Source organism: Artibeus jamaicensis, unplaced genomic scaffold, assembly GCF_021234435.1.
Source record: "Artibeus jamaicensis isolate MK-2021 breed Jamaican fruit bat unplaced genomic scaffold, CSHL_Jam_final contig_511, whole genome shotgun sequence".
Taxonomy (NCBI): domain Eukaryota; kingdom Metazoa; phylum Chordata; class Mammalia; order Chiroptera; family Phyllostomidae; genus Artibeus; species Artibeus jamaicensis.
In genome coordinates, this window is record NW_026521866.1 from 4,043,701 (window position 1) to 4,065,604 (window position 21,904).

At 36.2% G+C, this 21,904-nt stretch overlaps 1 protein-coding gene across 2 annotated transcripts in view; it reads right to left on the bottom strand.

The window, feature by feature from the left end:
- PTPN2 (protein tyrosine phosphatase non-receptor type 2) overlaps nucleotides 1-21,904 on the bottom strand; it is a 131,542-nt gene that overhangs the window by 22,265 nt on the left and 87,373 nt on the right. For both annotated transcript variants that reach the window (XM_037127303.2, XM_037127301.2), the window contains exons 6-8: nucleotides 16,109-16,318; nucleotides 15,050-15,202; nucleotides 9,833-10,014 (exon numbers count right to left, since the gene is read on the bottom strand). In XM_037127303.2, the coding sequence (XP_036983198.2) occupies nucleotides 9,833-10,014; nucleotides 15,050-15,202; nucleotides 16,109-16,318 (545 nt within the window). The remainder of the gene's footprint in view (nucleotides 1-9,832; nucleotides 10,015-15,049; nucleotides 15,203-16,108; nucleotides 16,319-21,904) is intronic.

Here is a 21,904-nt window from a genome sequence, read left to right on the forward strand (position 1 = left end):
TATGGATGCTACAAGTAACTTACTGGGAACTACATAAGCATGAAAAAGGACATAGAAACTATCAATAAGAGCCACAAGGAAACGAAGAATACAATATCTGAAATAAAGAATACATGTGAAGGAATTAAAAGCAGGCTAGATGAAGCAGGGGATTGAATCAGTGAGCTTGAGGATAAGGTAGACAAAAGTTCCCAGGCAGAGTAACAAAATTAAAAAAAGACTCTAAAAGGACAAAGAGTTTGAGGTAGCTATACGACAATATGAAATGTAACGATATTTGCATCATGGGGACACCAGAAGAAAAAGAGCAGCAGCAATGGTTAAAAAACATGTTTGAGCCCCTGGCTGGTCTAATAGCTCAGCAGGTTGAGTGCTGGCCTGCAAATCAAAGGTTCACTGTTTCAATTCCCAGTCAGGGCACATGCCTGGGTTGTGGGCCAGGTCCCCAGTAGGGGTTGCGTGAAAGGTAACCACACACTGATATTTCTCTCCCTCTTGCCCCATTTCTCTAAAAATAAATAAATAAAATCTTAAAAAAAGAATAACAAAACATATTTGAAAAAGTAATGACGGAAAACTTCCCCTAACTTGGTGAGGGAAAAAGTAGCACAAGTCCAGGAAGCACAGAGGGTTTCAATCAAGATGAACCCAAAAAGGCCCACTCTAAGATATATCATAATTAAAACAGCAAAATTAAAAAAACAAAAACAAATCTTAAAGGCAGCAAGGGAGAAATAAGAAGATAACAAGTAAGTTTCAATGAAGATACCACCAAATTTCACAGCAGAAACACTACAAGCCAGAGGGAATGGTACTAAATATTCCAAGTAATGAAAAGCAAAGCCCTACAAACAAGACTACTCTACCCAGCAAGGCTCCTATTTAAAATGCAAGGCAAAATAAGGAGTTTCCCTGACAAAAGAAGGCTAAATGAATACATCTCTACCAAAACAGCATTGTAAAAGATGATAGAAGGACTGCTTTAAAAAGATGAAGAAAAAGAGAGTGAGAGAACACAGGTACAAAGGGAAAAAATGGAAAGGAATAAGCACATATCAATAATAACCTAAAATGTAAATGGATTAAATGCTCCAATCAAGACACTGGTTAACTGAATGGATAACCAGTCCTGCACCTATGCTGTCTATAAGAGACCCCTCAGACCAAAAGATCTACATAGACTGAAAGTGAAGGAATAGAAAAAAAAATTCCAAGCAAATGGACACGACAAAAAGCTGGTTAATGTAGTATATCAGACAAAATAGACTTCAAAACAAAAGTCATAAAAAGAGACAAAGAAGGTCACTATATAATACATTAGAGTAGTCCATTAGGAAGACATAACCTTTGTAAACATACCGTATTTTGCCATGCATAATGTGCTCCTATGTATAATTTGCACTCATATTTTTTTGCACCCAAACTTTAAGGAAAAAAAAATCTTTCATTTTAATTCTTTAATTCAAGTTTTTATTTATTTATATTTAAATACCTGTTCTGAATTATAAAGGAGTTTTAGCATTTATTTTTGAGTACATATATACTGTTATTGGTCTCTGGAATTACAAGTTTAATGCATAAACATAAATAATAAAAACATTTATATAAATATGGAATTAGAACTATCCATGTATGACATGCATCCTTATTTTTTCCCTCTAATATGTGGGCAAAAGTTGCACATTACACATGGCAAAATACAGTATATGTACCCAACTAGGAATACCTAAATATGTAACAAAAATCTTGGAGAATTTTAAGAAATATATCAACAATAACACACTCATCATAGGGGATTTTAATACCCAATTGTTAATAATGGATAGATCTTCCAAGCAGAGGATCAACAAGGATATTGTGCACTGAACAACACTCTAGATCAAATGGACTTAATTTATATATACAGAACATTTAGCCCCAAAGAAGAAAAATATACATTCTTTACAAATACACAGGGAACATTTTCAAAGACAGACCACGTGGCAGGACACAAAACAAGCCTCAGCATACTCAAGAAAACTGAAATCACATTAAGCCTCTTCTCAGATCATAAGGGCTTCAAACTAGAAACCAACCTCAAGGAAACAACTCAAAAACTTCAAATACTTGGAGACTTAGTAAGATGCTATTAAATAATTCATGGATTTACAATGCATCAAAGACGAAAATAAACAGTGTATGGAAACAAATGAAAATGAACAAACAACAGCCCCAAACCTATGGGACACAGCAAAGGCAGTGCTCTGAGGAAAATTCATAGCAATACCACCTAGCTAAAAGAGTTAGAAAAATCTCAAATTAACCCTACATCTACAAGACTTGGAAGAATAACAACAAACAATGCCCAGAGCAAGTAGAAGGAAGGAAATAATTAAGATCAGAGCAGAATTAAAAGACATAGAAACTAAAAGGTCAAAAAGGTCAACCGAAAGGATCAATCTAGGAACTAACCGCTTGAAAAGATGAACTAAATTGACAAAGCTTTAACCAGACTGATCAAGGCAAAAAAAGAGAGGACCCCAATAAGTAAATTCAGAATTGAAAGAAAAGTTACAACTGATACCACAGAAACACAAAGAACTGGAAATTACTATGAACAATTATATGCCAAGAAATTGGACAATCTTGGCAAAATGGTCAATTTCTAAAAACATACAATATTTAAAAACTAAACCAGAAGAAGCAGAAAACCTGAGTAGACCAATACCAACTAGTGAAATTGAAGCAGTAATGAAAAAACTCCTGGCATACAAAAGCCCTGTAGCTGATGGCTTTAGAGGCAAATTTTACCAAACATTTAAAGGAGAACTAACTCTTATTCTTTTCAAACTATTCCAAAAATTCATGCAGAAAGAAGACGGGCGAATTCTTTTTAAGAGGCTGATATTATCCGAATTGCAAAACCAAGTAAAGACACAGCAAAGAAAGAAAATGTCAGGCCAATATCTCTGCTGAACATAGATGCTGAAATGTTCAAAATAGTATGGGCAATCCTGATCTACCAATACACTGAAAAGACCATCAACCATGATCAAGTGGGATTTATTCCAGGGATGCAAGGATGGTACAATAATCACAAATCAATAAATGTAATACATCACAGAAACAAAATGAAGGACAGTATCACATGACTGTACCAATAGATGCTGAAAAAGCATTTGATAAAGTTCAGCAGCCATTTATGATATATAAAAAAAAACAACACAACCAAAACTCTCAGCAAAGTGGGAATAGAGGATGCATAATAAAGGCCTCAACATAATAATGGCCATATAGGAGAAACCTACAGCCAACATCATACTCAATGGGCAAAAACTAAAAGCTTTCCCCATAAGATCAGAAACAAGGGTGTCTGCTTTCACCACTTCTCTTCAACATAGTACTGGAAGTTCTAGCCACAATGATCAGACAGGAAAAAGAAAGAAAAGGCATCCATATTGGAAAGGAGGAAGTAAAAATTACCATTATTTATAGACAAAATGGTAGAACACAGAGAAAACCCTATAATCTCCATCAAAAAAATTACTTGACATAATAAGTGAATTTACCAAAATAGCAGGATACAAAGTCAACATTCGGAGATTGAGGGCAGGAGACTTCAGGCCAAGATGGAAGTATAGGTAAACACACTGTGCCTCCTTGCACAACCAAAAGAAGGACAACAGTAAATTTAAAAACAAAAAAAAACACAACAGAACTGACAGAAAATTGAACTGTATGGAAGTCCAACAACCAAGGAGTTAAAGAAGAAACTTCAGACCAGTAGGAGGGGTTGAGGCGGGCAGCCGGGTGGAGAGGACTCGGGGCAAGGTGGCAGCTAGAGGGCCAGACAGGCAAGGCTGCAGCTGGTGGACCTAGCAAGGGGGAGGATTTCGGACTAGGTGGTCCCACATTCCCATGCAGATAAACTGGGAGGAACAACTGGGGAGCAAGACAGACAACACAACCCAGGGTTCCAGCACGGGGAAATAAAGCCTCAAAGCCTCTGACTAAAACACCTCTGAGATTTGAGGTGGCAGTGGAAGAAACTCCCAGACTCAGGACAGTTCACTGGAGAGACCCACAGGGTCCTAGAATGTACATAAACCAACCCAACCTGGAATCAGCACTAGAAAGAACCAATTTGATTGTGGGTAGCCGGGGAAGTGACTGAAAACTGGCAGAGAGAAGAGAAAGCAGCACTGTTCCCTCTCAGACTCCTCTCCCACATACAGGATCACAACACGCAGTGATGTGGGTTGTCCCGCCCTGCTGAACACCTGAGGGTCCATCCTTACTTCATAAAAGGTGCGCCAAGACAAAAAAAAATGGCCCTATTGAAAGAAGAGTTCAAAGCTCCACGAAAAAATACAACTAAACAACGAAAGAGAAAGCCATCCTATCAGATGCACAGTTCAAAACACTGGTTATCAGGATGCTCCAGGAACCCACTGGGTACACTTTCAACAGCATAAAAAAGACCCAGACTGCAATGAAGGTTGCATTATGTGAAATAAAGCAAAATCTACAGGGAACTAACAGTGAAGGGAAGGAAATCAGGACTCAAATCAATGGTTTGGAGCAGAAGGAAGAAACATCCAACCAGAACAGAATGAAGAAACAAGAATTTAAAAAAATGAGGAGAGGCTTAGGAACCTCTAGGATATCTTTAAACATTCCAACATCCGAATCATAAGGGTGCCAGACGGAGAAGAGGAAGAGCAAGACATTGAAAACTTACTTCAACAAATAGTGGAGAACTTCCCCAATCTGGAGAAGGAAAGAGACTTCTAGAAAGTCCGGGAAGCTCAGAGAGTCCCAAAGAAGCTGGACCCAAGGAGGAATATACCAAGACACATTATAATTACATTAGCTAACATTAAAGATAAGGAGAGAATCTTAAAAACAGCAAGAGAAAAAGAAACAGTTACCTTCAAAGGAGTTCCCATTAGACTATCAGTTGATTTCTCAAAAGAAACCCTGCAGGCAAGAAGGGGCTGGAAAGAAGTATTCCAAGTCATGAAAGGCAAGGACCTACATCCAAGATTACTCTCTCCAGCAAAGCTCTCATTTAGAATGAAAGGGCAGATAAAGTGCTTCCCAGATAAGGTCAAGTTAAAGGAGTTAATCATCACCCAGCCTTTATTATATGAAATGTTAAAGGCACTTACTTACCTATGAAAAGAAACATGGTCCAAAATACGAACAGTAAAATGACAGCAAACTCACAGCTATTAACAACTGAACCTACAAACAAACAAACAAACAAACAAAACAAAACAAACTAAACAAATAACTAGAACAGAAACAGAATCACAGAAATGGAGATCACATGGAGGGTTATCACTAGGGAGTGGAAAGGGAAGAGTGGGGGAGATATACAGAGAATAAGTAGCATCAATGATAGGTAGAAAACAGACAGGGAGGTTATGAATAGTATAGGAAATGGAGAAGCCAAAGAACTTGTATGTAAGACCCAAGGACATGAACTAAAGTGGGGTAATATGGGTGGAAGGGGGTGTGCAGGGCAAAGAGGAATAAAGGGGGAGAAATGTGACAACTGTAATAGCATAATCAATAAAATATATTAAAAAAAGAAATTGAGGGCATTTTTGTATACCAATAGTCAAATATCAAAAAGAAAAACTAGGGGAAAAATCCCATTTGCTATAGATAACAACAAGAAAAATAAAGTACCTAGGAATGAACTCAACCATGAAAATAAAAGACATGTACTTGGCAAACTATACAACACTGAAGAAAGATATTAAGAAAGACACAAATAAATGGAACCATATACCATGTCCAAGGATTGGAAGATTTCATATCATTACAATGTCCATACTACCCACAGCAATCTATAGATTCAACACAATCCCTATTACAATACCAATGGCATATTTCACAGATATAAAACAAACATTTCAAAAATTTATATGGAACAGACCTTCCCCCCTGCCCCACGAAGATCCTCAGCAATCTTGAGAAAGAAGAACAGAGTAACAGGGATCATTATACCTGATGTCAAACTATACTACAAGGCCACTGTAATCAAAACTGTCTGGAACTGCATAAGAATGAGACATAGATCAATGGAACAGAATAGAGGAGCCAGAAATAAACTCATGTCTATATGGTTAATATTTGACAAAGGGTGCAGGAGCATAAAATGGAGTAAAAATAGCCTCTTTAATAAATGATCCAGAGAACTAAGTACATGCAAAAAATGAAACTTGACCACTAACTCATGCCATGCTCCAAAATAAACTCAAGATGGACAAAATACTTAAATATAAATTGTGATACCATAAAAACCCTATAGGAAAACATAGGCAATAAAATTTCAGATATCTCACGCAGCAATATTTTTGCTGCTATATCTCCCAGGGCAAGGGAAATAAAGGAAAATAAACAAATGGGACTATATCAAATTTAAAAGCTTCTGCAAGGACAAAGAAACCATTATCAAAATGAAACAGAACTGACTGTACAGGGAAACATATTTGCCAATGATACCTTGGATAAGGGTTTGTTTGATCTTCAAAATATATAAATAACTCATATGACTCAACACCAGGAAGACACACAATCCAATTTAAAATAGGCAAAGTCCCTGGCTGGTGTGGCTCAGTGGGGTGCCAGCCTGTGAACCAAGGTATAGCTGGTTCAATTCCCAGTCAGGGCACATGCCTGGGTTGTAGGCCAGATACCCAGTGGGGGATGCATGAGAGGCAACCACGTATTGGCATTTCTCTCCCTCTCTTTCTCCCTCACTGCCCCTCTCTCTAAAAGTAAAAAGAGCATTCCTTTAAAAAAATGGGCAAAGGACATGAATAGACACTTCTCCAAGATGGACATATAGAACGCCCATAGACATACGAAATGACCCAACATCACTAGCCATTAGAGAGATGCAAATTAAACCATAATGAGCTATCACTTCACACTAGTCAGAATGGTCATGATTAATAAATCAATAACCAACAAGTTCTGGTGAGGATATGGAGAAAAGGGAACCCTAGTGCACTGTTGGTGGGACTACAGACTGGTGCAGCCACTGTGGAAAACAGAATGGAATTTCCTCAGAAAACGACAAATGGAACTGCCTTTTGACCCGGCAATTTACTGTTAAAATTATATCCTAAGAACCCTGAAACACCAATCCAAACAACGTATGCACCCCAATGATCAAAGCAGTTATTTATAATAGGCAAGTGATGGAAACAATCTAAGTGCCCATCAGTAAATGAGTAGATAAAAAAAACTATGGTACATTTAGACAATGGAATACTTCACAGCAGAAAGGATGAAGAAACGATCTTTCATGACAGCATGGTTGGAACTGGAGAATATAATGCTAAGTGAAATAAGCCAGTGGGTGAAAGACAAATACTGTATGATCTTACCTATAAAAGAAACCTAATGAGGCCCTGGCTGGTGTAGCTCAGTGGATTGAGTGCCAGCCTGAGAACCACACGATCACGGTTCGATTCCCAGTTGGCACATGCCTGGGTTGCAGGCCAGTTCCCAGTAGGGGACTCACAAGAGGCAACCATACATTGATATTGCTCTCCTTCTCTCCTTCCCTTCCTCGCTAAAGATAAATTAAAAAAAAAAAAGTAACCTAATGAACAACACAAACCAACAAATGAGCAAGATAGAACCAGAAGTATGGAAACAAGGAAAAGACTGATAGCGACCAGAGGAGAGCAGGGCGGGGCAGATGGGGGATAAGGTTGGAAAGAAGGGGAAGATAAGAGTCAAGGAACAACAGGGTTGGGAATGACTCTGGGGGGTGGGCTGGACAGAGGAGGTCAAAGGGAGAAAAAGTGGGACAATTGTAAAAGAACAGTAAAATATTTAATAAAGAAAACATTTCATGGTGATGTAAAAGGCAACATAGGAAAGATAGACAATAAAATTCTAACGAGTATGTATAGTGTCAGATGGGTATTAGATTTATCAAAATCACTTCTAAGCTATGTAATGTCTAATCACTGCGGTATACACTTGAAAAATAAATGATCTAAAAATGAAAAAGATTGGTACACTATATAAATGTATAGAATTTACACATAACATGTACATGTTTAAAAATGTTGAAACCGTTACTATTTATGATACTGACCTCTTTTATTCTGTAATTTAACTCTGATTTCAAATATAACTCTGATTACATTTTATTCTATTATTTAAAAAGTTGATTTCATGACTATGAGAATGTGACCTCCCATATTAAAAAAAACACTGATTTCAAGGATATTTAACAATGAAAATGAACAAATGAAGTACTGCGTTCTATTCCTTTCAAACTGAAATCCTTTCAATAAGATTTTGATTTATTAGCATCTCTAATACAAAGCTATAGATCAATGTTAAAATTTATTAGGACTGAACAATAACATTTTTATGAGTAATATTTATTTTATGTTGTTTTACTTTTTCTATACACTTGCTCCCTTATTTAGCTATCTGGACTCACAATCCTTACTTTCCTATGGTCACCCAACCCTCTGCTTTCAAATACGCTCGGTCTCATCGTCCCAAAAGAAAGGAAACAACACATGTGAATGCTCTTTACCCGCCCTACTCCAGAGAGCTCCCTTTTGCAATCACTCTCTAACTCTTGAGTGGTTTTACTGATCTGCTCTGTACTGCCAAACTTGGATGAGTGCTTTGCCTTGTTGCAACTGTTAATATGGCTGGGCTGTGTCCTTAAAGATTAAAAATCAACATCTGTTAAGTGCTAAGGGTACCTACTCTATTATCAATACTGTATTCCATTTAATTCTGCAAAGAATACTAGCCAAAACTACACCAACATCAAGGATCTGAGAATCTTAGTACCAAAAAAGATAAGATAGTTTAAAACAATATTTCTTGATACAAAAGTATATTTAAGGTGAAAGGAAAAAATAAACAACTTTGTGGTTTACCTTGTAGTCTAAAACCTCTAAAGCCATAAATAAGCAGTGTTGTTAAGTCATAATAAACTTCAATATAATATATAACACATATACTATGTATTGTTAGCTTTTATAAATTGTCAGGTAATTTTTACATTGAGGAGATACAGAAGTGAAGCCATATGTATAGGAGACCTTAATTTTCACGGTCTCCTATTTTCACACCCCAAGATCCCAACATAACAAATATAACCACAACATAAGATTTTCCACAATAAAAGCCTATTTGACACAAAGAAGAGTAGCTATCATTCAGAGATACCAAAGAGAGTAAGAAAAAGAGCTCATTTACTTTCCAAGTGACTTGTACCTCAGGATAACAGGACAGCTTCCTAATGCATGTGGGTTAATTACAGCTTTAGAAATATATATAATTTTTAATTTAAAAATTTAAATAGTTTACACATTACTATGGATTCAAAACTCAAAAAAGGGAATTTATGTGATTTTAAAAAACTTTTTCTTTTTCCAATAATGGAATTAAGTTTTTATATTCAATTAAATATTTTATAATTTTATAGAAGTCATATTACCAATCACAGTATAACTATAGTACAAACACTACATAATTGTACAAACAACAGGTATTCATACCATTTATTTTTTATATCATGCTATGTATTTTAGCATCTAATTATACTATATATTAACTTTTGTACTTGATTAATATTTTGTTACACCATTTCCGATGGGTGTCTATCTGTAAGTACTGGCTTCTTATTAGAACTGAAAGCTCTTTGACATCAATGATGTCATCATATGCTATTGAAATACTCTCAGGTAGTTAATAAATGGTAATATTAGTTCAAAAAACAAAGCATCTATGTCAGTTCACATTTATTGACCTTCTGAAAAGAGTCTCTTCTTTACAAGCATGTTATTCTTACCTCTCACTGTTCTCCTCCACAGTATCTTGCATTCTGGAGGAGAGTCCTGTATATCTGTCACCTGTCAGTTTTTCTTCTTCTAATCCTATCCTGTTCCCGTTGTATTTTTCAGTCATTATTTTGGTTGGTGATTGATCAAAAGCAGGACATAAGTCTTCTTTAGAAAGTTCTTTCCACTGTTTCTAGGTAAGAAAGATAAAAAACAAATGCAAGCACTCAAATTTTGGTTTTCCCTCATATTAAAGCAATTTACGAATTCAAATTCTATTGTCAACTTAAGAAAGCCTTGTAATGCTAACAGATGATTGAAATAGGACCTAATTAAAATACTAGTCATAGTGAAAAGATTTTAGCCAAAGTCAGATTTTGCTGGACTCCTAATCCACAGGTATGTAACACTGGAAGAAGTGATCTAGTATCTCCTTGCCATTGTCTAATCTAATGCAAAACCTCCCCATGATGCAAAAGGACTTAAATTTGGTTGTCCCTACTAGGCATACTAGGAGCTCCATGTAGCTAGCCCAACACCAGGTTAGGGAAAACTCCTCTAGCATGCAAAGACTTCATTTAGACCATGACAATAAGAAATTACATTTTCTTCATCCATGAAATGCTAATGTCATCACCTATCCCAGAAGCCTGTTGTGATTAATAAGATGACATGTGAAAGGGCCCAGCATCATGTCTGGCAAACCTCAGTTTCCTTTGCCCTTACTGACACTATTCCTAGAGAGGATGAAAAAGAAAAGGTACAGAGCGTACCTGGGTTTCTGGAAGACAAGGGCAGTGATAAAGTACAGGCCAGAAAGGGAGAAGGCAAATATAACATTGACACAGGGGAGCACTGAGCACTGGCTTTCAAGTCTTTCTAGGGCTGGGAAGATAACCATCCATCTCCCTGACAATAACAAGAGTAGCAGAAGATGTGGCAGGGGGAGCCAATGGTTTTGATTATTTGTAACGGGTGCAAAATGACTTGCCATAGATAGGATGACTATCTTTAAAGATCCTATCATGGAAACATGGAGTCTTGAATCTAATGATTAAAAAACTCTACAGTTATTTTCTCACAATTTTAATGATTTTTCCGGAGAAATGTAACAATGAAACTTACTTTTCTGGAACTAATGCAATGCTCACTCCCTGAAGTTACTTTAGTGAAAACAACATTGTTTTTGACACTATGCCTGAACACATTGCCTGCAACCCCACCCATTTCTCACTGAAGAAAGCTCCTCAAAGGAGCAGTAAAATCATGTAATTAAACTTAAAACCCACCATAATGTGTTAAAAGTGTATCATTTACTAAATACTTTATTAGTAGTAATGAATTACCAGCCAGAGATCTTCAATACCAACTCTGAATTGCCAAACTGGATTAGTTACTTTGAGAGGTTTAGTGTCATCACTGATACTGCAAGTGTACTAATAAATATATGGTAATACCAGCAACTATATTGTGTATTTACATCTGACCATGTACCAAGAAAGGTGTAAGGTAAATGCTATCTTTATAAGAGACCACTAGAAGTTATCTATATTTATCTAGGTAGGTCAAGGTCATTGAAGACTTCTGTAAATGAATACTTTATATCCACATGTGCCAGATATCTTCACTTAAAATTGTATCCAGTAATGAAAATATCACTTGCATCATATAAATCTAAATAAAGACTGAAGGTGAAGACAGCTGTCTCCTTTTAGGAGAAAGTACCAGAGACAAAGAATTACATGGGTTGGGTGCTACTGAACAGACCATTCTCCAGAGGGAGATACACAGGTTCTGGAGTATTCTCCACCCTCACTACTATTGTGCTCACATTAGAAAGAAGCTTCCTTCTTTCTTCTTATAAAGTATTAAGTTTTCCCAAAACCTAGAGGCGAAGAGGAGTTAGGTGTATGGAGAGAAATAAGAATTTCATAAATCGGTTATCATTTCTGATGATACCATTCTGATGATATCATTACCCAGAAAAGAAAATACTTTTATGGGTAAAGTTATATTATTCAGTTCGGGGCATCTATATATAAAAAGTAACTTTACATCTTTGTAACAGTAAAGTTTTATGATTTAAGATTTCAGGGAACATTATATCTCTTAGATATCCATTCTAAGCTAAGGTTCTATAGTATAGCACTGTCCAATGAAATATAATATAGGCCACATATATAATTTTAAAATCTTACCCATTTTTTAAAAGATAAATTTTAACAATGTTTTATTTAACTGAATATTTTAAAATATTGCCATCTAAGCATCTAAGTTATTGAAACATTTTACACTTCCTCCTTGTACATAATCTTTAAAATTTGGCGCATATTTTACATTTTAAGCAGATTTTGATTCAGACTAGCCATATTTCAAGTACAGATATACCATTTTTCAAAAGTTCACATGACACTGCTTTGCTTATACAAAAAGACCTATATCAATCAGTGTTCACTAATGGAAAGAAATCTGGAGGACTTTTCACTTCTGTGAAAATAGCATTCAGTGACTGTTTTGCAGCGAGCTGTTACAGAGGCAGCATACATCCTGAGCAGTGACAGTGGCACCACTTTTACTCCAGGGATGGGCAAAAGTAGGTTTACAGTTGTTTGCACAGAAAAAGACAAGCAGGTTATGATTATTACAATACCTTTATTAATTCAGGAGAATGTCACAATGGCACAGTGTACTTAGGTGCAATCTCGCAAATGCTCAAATTGCCAGTCTTCACTACTAATATAAGAATAAACTTTCATGTACTCACTTTAAACCTACTTTTGCATACCCCTGTATACATTAGTGTTGTTTTAGGTCTTACATTATTATTTTTTAAAAGATTTTATATACTTATTTTTAGAGAGAGGAGAAGGGAGGGAGAAAGACAGGGAGAGAACCATCAATGTGTGGTTGCCTCTCATGTGCCCTCCACTGGGGACCTGGCTTGAAACCCAGGCATTTGCTCTAACCAGAAAATTGAACAGGTGACCCTATAGTTCATAGGCTGGCACTCACTCTACTGACCTGTACCAGCCAGGGTAGGTTTTATGTATTATTTGGTATGGCTTGGTAGGCTATTTTTTGAGTCTGAGAATGCACAAAAATGTTTCCATGTAAAATAATAGTAACTGCTTCATTGCTCTGTGCCATTTAAGCTTACCAAAAGTTTCACAGGAATGTTCCATTTTCAGATGGCAGAGAAACCTACACTCAATAGCACATGTAGTTAATGATATATTGTTGGATAGTGGAGTTCTAGGACATAAAAAAACTATGTAAAAAAAACCCCAAGCCCATATACATAAATACATATTCCTGGAAGAATACATACATATAAAAACTGTTATAAATTTTGGGTGGGTGAGTGAGTTAACAAGGACTTCTACTTCATGATGTACTTCCATACTCTTAATTATTTTATATCCAATATGTACTCACTAATCATTTTTATAACAAAAAAACTTAACAGCACCTCACAAATTATTAGTGTCTTGCTCAAATAATTTCTATGGAAACTGACCCTTCCGAATGGGAAATATGACTGGTAACAAATGTGTAACAATGATTACCAGCATCTGAAAAATACAGTGACATTTCCAATGTCTTTTCTGGAATGGGGGCAAAGAATGCCTTGGGTTTGAATGGGGTGCTAATGATGCCAAATTGATAGTCTGATGGCTATGGCATATCAGATAAACTGGGACAGAAAAAATTCTCCCTAGCCACAACCTGCATCATCACAATAATGAAGACCACAAAAAAAGTGTCCATAAAATTCATTTCTGTAGTTCAAAAGATCTTCAAAGTAAGTATATATCTATACATTCTAAAACTAAGAAAAAAAAAGTTGAAAAAAATTTAAACTGGCAGGGAGGAATACTATCCAAAGGATAGTACACTTTCCCTACAATTATTCAGTCTGTAAGAACAACCAGGAAACAAGCAATGAGTGGCAATAGGGGAAACTAAAAAAGTGGGTGGACGAGTTTGGTCTAACTAGTTAACTTTTTAAAAATTCCAGATTTAAATTGGTAAATAAATGTGCACTGAGGTAAAAACACAGAGACATTTTCTTAATCTTAAAACATTTCAGATAACTTTTCCAACTCACTGTTCAATGCCAAGCAAACCTGATGTTCCAAAAGTCTGACTTCTGAAATAGGGCCTCATGTTTTGTAGGGCTTAATCTTACATACTGGCTATTTTACAAACTGATGGCATTTAGTAACCTAATGTTTCTTTTCAATAAAAAAAATTTTAAGCTATTAAGAGATTCAAAAAAGTTTTCAATAGAGAACAAGTGGGCAGCGACCAGAGGGGAGAGGGAAGGGAACTTAAGGGGAAAAAGGGGGAGGGATTTTGAGGAACAAGTATGAAAGACACAGAGATGAGGACTGGGGGGGGGGGGGAATGGGAGGGAGGGGGGAGACCGGGCGGGGGGGGGGGGGGAAGAGAAAAAAAATGTACTTGAAAAGTAACTAAATAAAATTTAAAAAAAAAAAGTTTTCAATGAAACTTAAAAGCTTATTCATAATATTGTTTTAGCTAGAATTGCAGAAATTAAAGAGCTGATAAATATATTCATATAAAAGAAATATAAAGAAAGAGATTCCATCAACTTATGTCTGATCACTATGTGATCAGACCAGACAAGAAATGTGGGTCTGTTGTTACTTTGTTGTTTCTATTTTACATTTTATGTTAGTACATAACATGGCTTCTGATAATCGGTCATTGAACTTGCTTTTGCAAATGTGGAGTAAGAATATTTTCATGAGAAACCACAAACCGAAGAAAGTATAACATTCTACTGGAATTTTATTATATCTGTCATAAGTACTCAAGTTGCTCATTATTATAAAATAAAATATCTATTATATAAACTAAGTACTCTATAATCCTAGGTCAAGTTTTCAATGGGTAAAAGCACCTATATTTTCAGGTTAATGATCAAATGCTTAAACCCTCCTTACACGAAAATTTTATTTTCTTTAATGTAATCTTGTTCCCATAGAGCTTTTGAGTAACAGACAGGATTTCATGAGCTGAGGTATGTATGAGGTAGTGAGTTTAATTTTATAAAATTAAGATGGCCAGCTAGATTTACCACCTTAATGTAAATATGCTTTTTGGAAGGAAGGAAAAATATAAGTGCTTAAATGAAATGCATTTATTTGATGCTAGTCATAGTTATTACACAGGTATTAATTTTTTCCCCTGAAAAAGTTTACCTGTATATTTGAATCTCCCTTTATAAACTTTGCTCCTTCTATTATAGTCATATATGAAAATCTGAGTTGATCTGGTGTCTGAATAAGTCCCATTCGATATTTTCTCATATTCAGTAACAGTTGTTTAATGTTAATATCATCTCCTTTTTCCATCTGCAAGAAAGGCAGAAAATAAATTATTTAAGCCCTTTGTTTTAGAATCCAGGAAAGAGAAGCAATAAAGGATAAGTACTAAGGAGTTTTGTTATGTCCTATGTTCTTCCTCAAAAAACATGGATAAGTTATCACTGAAGCTGTCAGTTATATACAAAACCACCATCCCCAGACACCTGCCTCCCCACACAACTCAAGTAGTAGATGGAGGACTTTTAGTCCTTTAGCTGATTGATAATTGATTCCAAACCAATCACAACCACCTTATTCACTGTGGCCAGTGTTTGGTCTACGGAAGAATTTATGACCACTCTGGCTTAACATAAAGAAGAACTGCTCTTCTTTGAAGGAGTAAAACTTTTTGCCCAGTGCCCTTCTGCCTTCATGTCTCTGTATAGCAGCCTTCTGGAGATGGTGAAGAAGAAAGACAGAAAGACCCTAGATCCACAATGACACTGTTGAGACACTGCACCAGCACTGGACTATTGATCTGGTGTTATAACCACCAGATTCTCCCCTCGACTGAAAAAGAAAAAGTTGTTGAAATTATGTTTGGGAACAGGCACACACATGATTCAGTTTTAATATTCACCATTAGCAGAATAAACACTGGAGTTTTAAACATATCAAAGTTCAGTTTAATGTAGCAACCTACTTTATGAATGAAGTAGACTATCTATAGGCCGAGTAGTAAAGTAATACAGTAGATGTGATAAGACTCAGCTATTCTTACACCCCACAAGTGCTACTGAAGGAGTATAAATGAAATGTTCAGGTTTTTCCTAAAAAAGGGAAGAAATTTAAGTTTGAAAACCATAGTTCTAGGTACTGACATTAGCTTACTCCTATCAGTGGAAACAACACAAAAGTAAACAAGCCTAAAATTAGCTCATAAGGAGCACTTACCAGAACAAGACAGGTATCAACTAGAGCAAAGGTGCCTGACCGTCCAATGCCTGCACTACAGTGGATCACTGCAGGCCCATGTTCAGGATTCAAGGAGCCAGATTCTCTCACTTTAAATAAGAAATTGAGAAATGAAGCTGGTGATTCAGGGACTCCAAAATCTGGCCAGGTAGTATAATGAAAGTGAGATATTGTTCTGGTTTCACCACTCTAAAAAGTAAAAATCAAGAGGAAAAGATTAGTTCCATTTTTTTTCCTTCGAAAAAACGACTTCAGAATTATTAAGTAAGTACTTTGTGTAATGCTTTTAATCCTATGGACTTTTTATACCATGATTTTTCCTTTGGTTTCTGATAATCACCTACACAACTTTGGAAAGATTTTCTTTAGGAGAATTTAGAATACATTAATAATAGCTAACACATTATTTTGCAGGTGTGTTCTAAGCTTTTTATGTATTAATAATATAACAATCCTATTTAAAAGCCATTCTCCAGATGAGAAAACTAAGCAAAGGTTAACTAATTTATCCAAGGTCACACATTTAGAAAATGGCAGAGCCAAAATTTGAAGAAGCAGTCCAGTGTAGTACTTAAGTTCTTAACCACTAACCTGTACCATATATGCTGCCAATACTTTCTTTAATTCACACTTGATGATGAGTGGATTCTTTTTTTATTCAATTTTTTAAATGTCTACCAGTATAATTTTACATTCTTTAATGGTCTTCTTTTTAAGAATTAAAAAAAATTTTTAGATACAATCTTTTTCATTCTATAAATTATCTTTTATATTGCGTTACACAGGCACAGGGGAACAATTCAAAAACTTAAAAAATCTTCTAATTGCTGCTTTTCCCCATGGTAATAATTTCCAGCCTTAAAATTGTTTATATGCTTTTGCTGATATGCTAAATGTTTCCTGTCTCTTAAAGCCTGCTGGGCATTCACTATCACTTCCTGGGTAGTCCTGATAATCTTATATATCTGACTTACTCCTTATGAAAATGTTCCTTAGTTTTTGCCCATTGCCTTTTGCCCTAAGGAGCACTTTTGTGCCTTACACTCATTTCTGTAAACAAACATGTCTTTGCACAATTTTTCAGTTTCATTACAAGACATTTTGGAGAAAGAAGCCACAGAATTAACATTAGAAAACAGTATTTTTAAGGGCTAGCAGCCAAACATTATGATAGAAACTGCTTTCAAAATAAATTTTCTAAGTTAAAGTCAACTTTCACTTAAAAAAAAAAAGTTCCCTCTTTTCCAGACTAAATTATATCAGGCACAGCACTGATATAGCAGTAAAGAAATTTAAAAACTGTATTTTAAAAAGTTCAATTACATAGTTTTAGTGATTAATTCTTCTAAATATTCAGCTTTCGTAGTTCCAAATATACCATGGTCAATAGGTTCTCAACATACTGGGGTACTAGATTTTTTTATTACTATCATTCTTGTTACTAGACTTCAAAACATTTCCATATTAAGTATCATAAGTGAAGGAAGCCAGACTCCAAAAGATACATAATGATTCCACTTACTGACAGTCTGGAAAAGACAAATACCATATGATCTCACCTTTAACAGGAAGCTAAACAACAAAACAAACAAGCAAACAGAATAAAAACAAAGACACTGAAATAGAGAACAAGTGGGCAGCAACCAGAGGGGAGAGGGAAGGGAATTTAAGGGGAAAAATGGGGAGGGATTTTGAGGAACAAGTATGAAAGACACAGGGATGAAGACTTGTGGGGGGGAATGGGAAGGAGGTGGGGAGACGGGGCAGGGGGGCTGGGATGGGAGAAATAGACAAAAAAACTGTACTTGAAAAATAACTAAATAAAAATTTTAAAAAATTATAGGAATAGAAGTCAACTCAGTGGTTTTGAGGAGCTGGGAGTGGGGTGTAGCACTGATTGTACATAGACAGCCTAGGAAAAATGGGGTGGGGGGGAATTGTTGGTAGTGCTAGAACTGGTCTGTATCTTGATGGGGGTGAAGTCTTATACAACGGAATGCACTATCAAAACTCCAAGAATTTTACACCAAAACGACTGTATCTTACCATATGTAAAAAAAGGGAATTAAATTTACTGTACTAAAAAAAGGTATTTTAAATATTCCAAATTAAGAAGGCTTTTACAAAGTTAAAATTGAACAAGTGAAAACCAAATTAATTCCCTGCTGTGGTCAACAGTTACCATACAGTGCTGACTGTGCACAGCAGGGCCAGACTATCCATTTGAGTGTGGACCCTGCTTGGGTAGGAGCTGTGTTCCTTATGGCTTGGGCCAATGTTCCTAGGTCAATTATTGAATCACTTCCTGGCTCAAAACCTAGGCTTACCTCATAATTCTGAACAACTGTTTGCTTTTTCTTTGCTTGTATGATTTTGGCTCAAGACTATTGATCCCTTGTTCAATTTTTTCAAATTCAAGTTACACTGTCTGGGTTATACAAGTGTGACATACAAGTCACACTAGCCAGTTCTCAGAAGTGCTCACAACTATTTGTATGATACAATCTTTGTATGACTAATGGATTTTTGAAAATCAGTCTTTTTCTTCTCTATCAGAACATACTAAAAAACTCCTTTATTAATTTACTCTTACTCAAAAAAGATAAAAAAAAAACACAGCTCACAAAATCACATAAATCCCAAAAGACCACCTAAAGCAATAAGAGCCTGATGTTACTCTGTGGTATAAAAGAAATGTTTGCATTATTAGACAGACCCCTTTTCCCTCTTTTTCACCTGGGGAAAAAAAGGCTTGCCCAAAGGAGAGATCTAAAACAAAATTCATCTTCATTCCAAACAAGCTCTACATTTAGACTTTAGAATATCTGACAAAATCCTTGTATGAAAACTGTTGAAGCACCCTTTCCTTCTCCTAAGTCACCAAGTCACATCAGTTTTCCCTCAGCAATGCTCAGGCGGTCCCTCCCAGCCCTTTCCCACAGCTGCACCTCACACATACACACACATACCTAGTCTGCACCCACAACTGTTTAGCTGTCCCTTCTCCAGCTGCTCTGTACACACCTGCCTGATTCTCTTTGTACAATGTTGCATTATGTATACCACTCTACCGCAAAATGTCAAGGTGTTCACTGTCCTTTTTAAGGCAAAAATCTTTTACATTTTTTGAAGGAGAATTTAAAGCCTTGAATAAAGAAATCAAACTCATTATACAGGGTGGGCAAAAGTAGGTTTACAGTTGTTCCTATGAAAAATAAAATTAATAAACAATAATACAAAAATAAACTGTTTCCAGACCTCACAACTATAAATCTACTGTTGCCCTACCCTGTAAATGGAGGACAGAAAGATAATCTGAGCTGAGCAGGTATAAGACAATGGGGAGCTGTAAGGTTTATTGCAATGGCAATTTAAATGTATGCTATCTAAAGCCATTCAAATTAACTATTATTTTAATCATCAGTATACATATTTTCTAATTAATATAAAAATCTATGCAGTTCTATGGCTCCAGGCCTAATTATATTTATACTTCTAGGTATATATAGAAGGTACCAAGATTATGTTTCCAAAAGACTTCCATATGGCCCTATTTCATCATCTGTAGATAGGGTTAAAAATAGCATTTATTTTAGAAGGCTATTATGAGGAATAAATGAAATAATGAATGCAAAGTGCCTAATGTATCTTTGCACATGATAAAGCTTAATAGATACTGGCTATTTCTGAAACTATTATAATAACTAATTTAAGCCCCTAACAATTTCCAATCAATTTAAAACTCTCCATATTTTTAGTCTCTTCACTTAATATTTCCTCTGCACCTGAAGATTAGCAAAGTTTGTTAACACTATCTCCTAAATATAGATTTAATATATCAAATCTGTACCCTCATGGTCACGGCCTTAGTTCAGGCTCTCATTATTTTTGCCAGGATCACTATATTCTCTATGTTAAATATTTGGTTACTTTTGCTTTATTTTTAATGAGTAATATTTTTAAGTCTATTTTATTGGTTATGCTATTACAGTTTTCCCAGTTTTCCCTCCCCTTTATATCTCCTCTGCCCTTCACCCCCCAACTCTCCAGCATTCCCCCAACCCCTGCCCACTTAGTTCATATCCATGTGTTGTACATGTAAGTTCTTTGACTTCTCTGTTTCCTACACTATTCTTAACCGCTCCTTGTCTATTTTATGGCTGTCGATTATGCTTCTATTCCCTGTACTTTTCCCCTTCCATTCTTCTTCTCCCCCACCCCACTGAAAACCCTCTATGTGATCTCCGTTTCTCTGGTTCTGTTCCTGTTCTGGTTGTTTCCTTAGTTTCTGTTTTTTTGCAGGTGTTTTTGCTTTTTAGGTTGAGTTTGATAGTTGTGAGCGTGTCGTTTTGCTGTTCAGGTTTTTGATCTTCTATTTCTTATAGAAGTCCTTTTAACCTTTCATTTAATAAAGGCTTGGTAATGATGAACTCCTTTAACTTTACCTTATCTGGGAGACACTTCATCTGCCTTCCATTCTAAATGAGGGCTTTGCAGGATAGAGTAATCCTGAATATAGGTCCTTGCATTTCATGACTTCAAATACTTCTTTTCAGTCCATTCCTGACTGTAGGGTTTCTTCTGAGAAACCATCTTACAGTCTTATGGGGAAGTCCTTTGTAAGTAATCACTCCTCTCCTCTTGCTGGTTTTAAGATTCTGTCTTTATCTTTAATCTTGGGTAACTTAATGATGATGTGCCTTGGTGTGTTCCTCCTTGGGTCGAATTTCTTCAGGATTCTCTGGGCTTCCTGGACTTCCTGGAACTCTGTCCTTTGCTAGATTGGGGAAGTTTTCCTTTACTATTTGGTCAAATAAGTTTTCAACTTCTTGCTCTTGCTCTTTTCCTTCTGGCACCCCTATGATTCTGCTCTGAGAGCACCTAAAGTTGTCCTAGAAGTTACTAAGCCTCTTCTCATTTTTTTGAATTGTTTCTTCATTCTGTTAAGGTTGGATGCTTATTTCTTCCTTTTGTTCCAAACCATTTATTTGAGTGCCAGTTTCCTTCCCATTACTGTTGGTTCCCTGTATGTTTTGCTTTATTTCACTTTGGGTAGCCTTCCTTTCTTCCTTCACTTTGTGATTGAGCTGAATTAGTTCTGTGAACATCCTGATTACCAGTGTTTTGAACTTTGCATCCCATTGGTTGGCTATCTCTGCATTGCTTAGCTCTTTTTCTGGAGTTTTGATCTATTCTTTCATTTGGGCCATGTTTCTTTGTTTCGACACCCCTATATGTTGTAAAAGGGCAGGGCCTTAGGTTATTGCCAGCGCAGGGCTACCCTCTTTGCTGCTGATGTGGCAATGTCTCTGGGGGAAGGGTCTCTGACAGGGAACAATGCCACTCGCTCCATTCTGGCCCTACTTTCCAACAAACTCTCTCGTGTGAGACTGGGAGTTTCTCCTGCCATGGCAACCCCTGTAATAGTTTACAGCTAGCTTTGAGTCTTTAGTTTTCTGTTCAGCCAGCCATGCCTTGCCCGCATAGTCCAATGCCTTGCCATGTGTCCTTTCCCCTCAGGGGTCGTCTCCCATCTCCAACCTTCCTACAGGTCTGGGTGAACTCATTGGCTGTTGGAGTTCCATGCAGTTTGATTTTCTGGCACTTTTGCTTGTTTATTGCTTTTAGATTGGCTGTTATCCTTATTTTGGTTGTACGAGGAAGCAAAGTGTTTCCACCTATGCCTCCATCTTGGCCAGAACCCCCTTGTCCTGGTTACTGTTATTTTAAAAGATTAATAGAACTCACCAGATCTGTAGGAGAGGAGAGTGACAG